The sequence below is a fragment of the Pristiophorus japonicus genome, chromosome 4 (assembly GCF_044704955.1).
Source record: "Pristiophorus japonicus isolate sPriJap1 chromosome 4, sPriJap1.hap1, whole genome shotgun sequence".
Classification (NCBI taxonomy): Eukaryota; Metazoa; Chordata; class Chondrichthyes; family Pristiophoridae; genus Pristiophorus; species Pristiophorus japonicus.
In genome coordinates, this window is record NC_091980.1 from 307,220,686 (window position 1) to 307,226,685 (window position 6,000).

The following is a 6,000-nucleotide window of genomic DNA, read 5'->3' on the forward strand; positions in this document are numbered from 1 at the left end:
CTTCCCGTGTGGCTCATTTTTACTGCTGGGAGAAAACAGGCAGAGGCACCCACTTTCTCAAAACAGTCAAAGGATTGATTGGAGGAACTTAAAGGCTTTCACATCCCAGCACCCTCAAGGCGCTTTGCTGTCAATTAATTAAATGTAGCCAGTGCTATGGAGGCAAACACAACAGCCAAATTGCACACAACAATGTCTTGCAATGAGAAATGACTAGACAATCTGTCTTGGTAATGTTATTTGAAAATGGAGTTTAGAAAGTACGCAGGTGGTCTATATGGACTGTGTATTCATTTTCAAAATGTAGGTTTGTACTTGCCTAGAGGTATACTGCTGCTAATGTGAACTTGAAGCATTTGGCATCAGCATGCTTGGGAGTGAATAATAAGCACCACGTCAGCCTGTTAACGCCAGATTTTATTTAGTTGATAGTTTTGAAGATATCTCTCATTGCCCACTTTGAACTGGCTGTTTCAACCTGACTGAGCTGGTATGCAAATGGTATGCTGGCCTTTATTACAAGAGGATTTGAGTACAAGAGTAAAGATTAAGAGTAAAGATGTCTTATTGCAATTAAATAGAGTCCTGGTGAGACCATACCTAGAAGTATTGTGTATAGTTTTGATCTCCTTACCAAAGGAAGGATATACTTGCCATTCAGGTAGTGCAACAAAGGTTCACCAGACTGATACCTGGGATAATTATCCTATGAGGAGAGATTCAGTAGACTATACACTCTGGAGTTTAGAAGAAGCCTATATTCTCTAGAGTTTAGAAGAGGTGATCTCATTGAAACATACAATATTCTCACAGGGCTTGACAGGGTAGATGTAGGGAGGATGTTTCCCCTGGCTAGAACCAGTATTCACAATCTCAGAATAAGGGATCAGCCATTTAGGACTGAGACGAGGAGAAATTTCTTCACTCAGATGTTGGTGAATCTTTGGAATTCTCTACCCCAGAGGGCTGTGGATGCTCAGTTGCTGAGTATATTCAAGACACAGATCTACAGATTTGTGAATATTAAGGGAATCAAGGGATGTGGGGATAGTGCAGGAAAGTGGAGTTAAGGTAGATCATCAGCCATGATCTTACTGAATGACTCGAGGGGCCAAATGGTCTAATCCTGCTCCTAATTCTTATACCACTTTCACATCAATGTACACGCGATCACTTTTGCAGCTTTGCAAGTCAGTCATTAGCTGCAACTTTCAGGACATGATGATCATGTCAGGTCACTAGTTTACATAAGAACATAAGAAATAGGAACAGGAGGAGGCCATAAGCACCACGTCAGCCCATCAACGCCACATTTATTTAGTTGATAGTTTTGAAGATAATATCTCTCATTGTCCACTTTGAGCTGGCTGCTCCGCCATTCAATAAGATCATGGCTGATCTGATCATGGACTCATCTCCACTTCCCTGCCCGCTCCCCTTAATCCCTTATCGTTTAAGAAACTGTCTATCTCTGTCTTAAATTTATTCAATGTCCCAGCTTCCACAGTTCTGAGGCAGCGAATTCCACAGATTTATAACCCTGAGAAGAAATTTCTCCTCATCTCAGTTTTAAATGGGTGGCCCCTTATTCTAAGATTATGCCCTCTAGTTCTAGTCTCCCCCATCAGTAGAAACATCCTCTCTGCATCCACCTTGTCAAATTCCACCCAAATTCCCCATAAGTTGACAATGGTCACCATAACTTGGGCAGTGACATGAGGAAGGTCAGTTATCTCATGTTTCCATTATGTAAACAAAGCATTAATATCAGTAGATTACTCAGTCAGGGTAAAGCAACCAGCTCAATGTGGGCAATGAGAGATATTATTTTCAAAACTAACAACTAAATAAATCTGGCGTTGACAGGCTGACGTGGTGCTTATTATTGCCCCCTCCCTGGCCAAGGGGTATTGGGGCTGATTATATTACCTCAGCGAAGAATAGCTCACAAAGCACGATAAGGAATTAAACATGGAACTGAGAATCATGCTGACTTGGCATCTCTTTGCTAAGGGATCAGGGAAAAAACTGCCCGCAGTTTTGGAATTCAACTATCATGAGGAATTACAGAAGTGATTGGAGATGAAGATGCTTTGCAGCGACAGTAAAGGGTACATTATCCTGGCATTCGTTCGGGGTGTCCTGGTCAACGTACAGAGGAACTCCTGACCCGCAACTCACCCGAGACCACCAATTTTAGCGGATGTGGATTTTTCTACTTGGCTCAAAACCGCAAATGCGCGAGTCCTCACTCTACCTAAAGAGCAAAGAGAGGGGTTCGGAGAATTTTAATTTTAAAAAGAGAGACGGTTGAGGGGACATGATATGCCCAAAAGTAATAGCTTTTCAAGAAAAATTTAATAAATATTGGAAAAAGGAAAATTTAAGAGTAAGGGCAGGGAAGAGAGACTAAGTGGACAGCATTTTCACACAGCCAACACAGAAATAATAGGTCAAAAGGCCAGTGCTGTAAAACTTTAAGCTATCATTCTGTTCAAGCACTGATTGCCCACTGAACACAACTTTCAATGTATGTTGGGACAAGTCTTGTTTAACAATAAATCTCCCAATGTTGAGTGAAGGAGAACTGGTCCTCAAATGGCATCAACTAAATCCATTTTTTCTTTACAGTATTCAGTTATTCCCGCAGGTAACACCACAAATCATGCCGCACCAGAATCTGATCATCAACATCACAGAACACAGATAGATTCAATCAAGCCAAATACAGCCACACTATTTGTTTTACATCAAAACTGCATCCATGATACATGCTGACCAATACACATGGGAGGTGGAAAAAAAAACCCTCAGAGATAAAGAAAGACTTGCATTTATATAGCTCCTTTCACGACTACCGGATGTCCCAAAGGAAGTAATTTTGAAGTGGTATCACTGTTGTAACGTATGAAACGCTGCAATTTGCACACAGCAAACTCCCACAAACAGCAGTTTGACAATGAACAGGTCATTTGATTTTAATGATGCTGAATAAGGGATAAATATCGGCACCAGGATACCGGGGGAGAACTCCCTCGCTCTTCTTCGAAATAGTGTCCACGGGATGGATCTGTTACAACATACAAGTAGTGATCCTGACCAACGGATCCACCACAGATCCAATTCACGTCCGGACCGGGGTCAAGCAGGGCTGCTTCATCGCGCCAACGCTCTTCTCGGTCTTCCTTGCTGCAATGCTCCATCTCACTCTCAACAAGCTCCCCGCTGGAGTGGAAGTAAAACTATAGAACCAATGGGAACCTGTTCAACCTTCATCGCCTCCAGGCTAGATCCAAGGTTGTCCCATCCGCTGTCATCGAACTACAGTCCGCGGACAACGCTTGCGTCTGAGCACATTCAGAGGCCGAACTCCAAACCATCGTCAATATCTTCACCGAGGCGTATGAAAACATGGGCCTTACACTAAACATCCGTAAGACAAAGGTCCTCCACCAACCTGATCCCGCCACACAGCATTGCCCCCCAGTCATCAAAATCCACGATGCAGCCTTGGACAACATGGACCATTTTCCATACCTCGGGAGCCTACTATCAGCAAGGGCAGACATCGATGACTAGGTCCAACACCGCCTCCAGTACATCAGCGCAGCCTTCGCCTGAGGAAGCGAGGAGTGTTTGAAGACCAGGACCTCAAATCTGGCACCAAGCTTATAGCTTACGGCAGTAGTGATACCTGCCCTCCTATATGGCTCAGACACGTGGAACTTATACAGTACGTACCTCAAAGTGTTGGAGAAGTACCACCAGTGCTGCCTCAGCAAGATCCTGCAAATCCACTGGGAGGATAGACGCACCAACATCAGTGTTCTTGATCCCCAGCAGCGAAACACTGACCACACTCGACCAGCTCCATTGGGCAGGCCACATTGTCTGCCTGCCCGACACAAGACTCCCAAAGCAAGGGCTCTACTTGAAACTCCTACACAGCAAGTGAGCCCCAGGTGGGTAGAGGAAATGTTTCCAGTGCACCCTCAAAGCCTCCTTGATAAAGTGCAACATCCCCACTGGCACCTGGGAATCCCTGGCCCAAGACCGCCCTAAGTGGAGGAAGAGCATCCGGGAGGGCATTGAGTACCTCGAGTCTCATCGCTGAGAGCATGGAGAAAACACGTGCAGACAGCACAAGGAGCGTGCGGCAAACCAGACTCCCCTCCCACCCTTTCCTTCAACCACTGTCTATCCCATCTGTGACAGGGACTGTCGTTCCCGCATTGGACTGTACAGTCAACCTGAGAACTCACTGTTAGAGTGGAAGCAAGTCTTCCTCGATTTCGAGGGGCTGCCTATGATGATGACTAGTGCGTCCACCTCGGTTTAACGTCTCATCCGAAAGGCAGGTGTCTCCGACAGCTCGGCGCGGCGTTCCCTCAGCACCGCACTTGGGGTGGAAGTGTCAGCCTCAATTGTTTTGTGCTCAAATCTTTGGAGTGGGACTTGGAGCCACAAGCTTCAGACTCTGAGGCGACAGAGTGTGCGAGCCACTGAGGAATAAATATAAACTCAAAAAAGACAAAACTTCTTTGCAGTTTGCAAGAGGAAGGTTTCAGGAAAGAACTGGAGCGTAATAAAGATCTAATTAAACAGAGAGATTTATATACATACATAAAATACAATACCCTATTCACTCTGATCTATTTATAAATACATAGTTAACACTGCACAGCCCCCTTGCTGTGTGACTGAGGCCTGTAACAGTGTGTTTCCCTCCCCACTGCCAGGTTAGCTGCTGCCCGGTGCTCGCTTACCGTCTGACTCGGCCCGGACGAGCAGGGACATCCCCTTCAGGCGCTCCACATAGCTGGACGAGACGTGGCCGGTGCCGCGATCGTCCCACTGTCGGTCCTCGTTGAGGGTGTAAACCTTCACCCGCCTCCGGGTGTCCGCCATGGCGGCAGCGGCGGCTCGGGAGGGAGAGAGCGGGGAGGGAGGGAATGGGAGCCGCTGCCGAGCTCCCCCCCCTTGCTTGGAAAACAAATCAAAATAAAATAAATCGCAGCCCGGGGGGGAGGAGGAGGAGGACCTCACACGGCGCTCATCCTCACAAGGCCTAGGCCCAAGCCGCGGGCCCCCGTAAACAAGGGGGGCGGCCGACAAAGCTCTCCTTCCTCCCCCGCCGTCCCGTCAACAACGCTTCCTCACACCCCGAGCCGATTATTGTTAAATCTCCATGGCCGCTGCGGGTCGGGTCGGGTTGTGTTGTATCTCTCTCTCTCTCTCTCTCTCTCTCTCGCCCTTCCTCCTCCCCCCCAGGCCCGGCTCCGTTATGTGAGGTGAATGTCTCCGAGCCGCGCTCCCTCCTCTGCTCGCCTCGCCTCCCACCCCCCCCCTCGGCCCGCGCTCAGCCAGCGGCCGCCATCTTGCCAACCCTTACCCGGCCGGCAGCACGGGGTCTCCCGGCGCCGCGCCACGCAGCACGGGCCGAGCCAAGCCGCCCTCCCGCCCAAAACCGTCCGAGCACGCGGGGCAGCCGGGCGCCATGGGGAGAAGGTCGCGCGAGTGAGGGACCAGCGAGAGGAGGGTGGGTGGGTGGATCAGTGAGAGACCGTGGAGAGGTGGTCAGTGAGAGACCATCGAGAGGTGGTCAGTGAGAGACCATCGAGAGAAGGCCAGTGAGTGAGTGACCATCGAGAGAAGGTCAGAGAGTGACCATGGAGGGGAGGTCTGAGAGTGACCATCGAGAAAAGGCCAGTGAGTGAGTGACCATCGAGAGGTCAGGTCAGTGAGTGACCATGGAGGGGTCAGTGAGTGACCATGGAGGGGTCAGTGAGTGACCAGCACGGGGAGGTCAGTGAATGACCATGGAGGGGAGGTCAGTGAGTGTGAGACCGAGGGGTCAGCGAGTGAGAGACCAGCGATAGAAGGTCAGTGAGTGAGAGACCACCGAGGACAGGTCACTGATTGACCATCACGAGGTCAGTGAGAGAAGGTCAGAGAGAGACCATTGAGCGAAGGTCAGTGAGTGAGAGACCAATGAGAGGT

At 48.8% G+C, this 6,000-nt stretch overlaps 1 protein-coding gene across 3 annotated transcripts in view; it reads right to left on the reverse strand.

The window, feature by feature from the left end:
- smek1 (SMEK homolog 1, suppressor of mek1 (Dictyostelium)) overlaps positions 1–5,341 on the reverse strand; it is a 134,608-nt gene extending 129,267 nt beyond the window's left edge. For 2 of the 3 annotated variants that reach the window (XM_070879677.1, XM_070879676.1), the window contains exon 1: positions 4,767–5,340. In XM_070879677.1, coding sequence (XP_070735778.1) covers positions 4,767–4,908 — 142 coding nt within the window. In that variant the 5' untranslated portion in view covers positions 4,909–5,340. Of the gene's footprint in view, positions 1–4,766 lie in introns of all 3 variants that reach the window. The other variant, XM_070879678.1, reaches the window with a different exon arrangement.
- Positions 5,342–6,000: the final 659 nt, after the last annotated feature.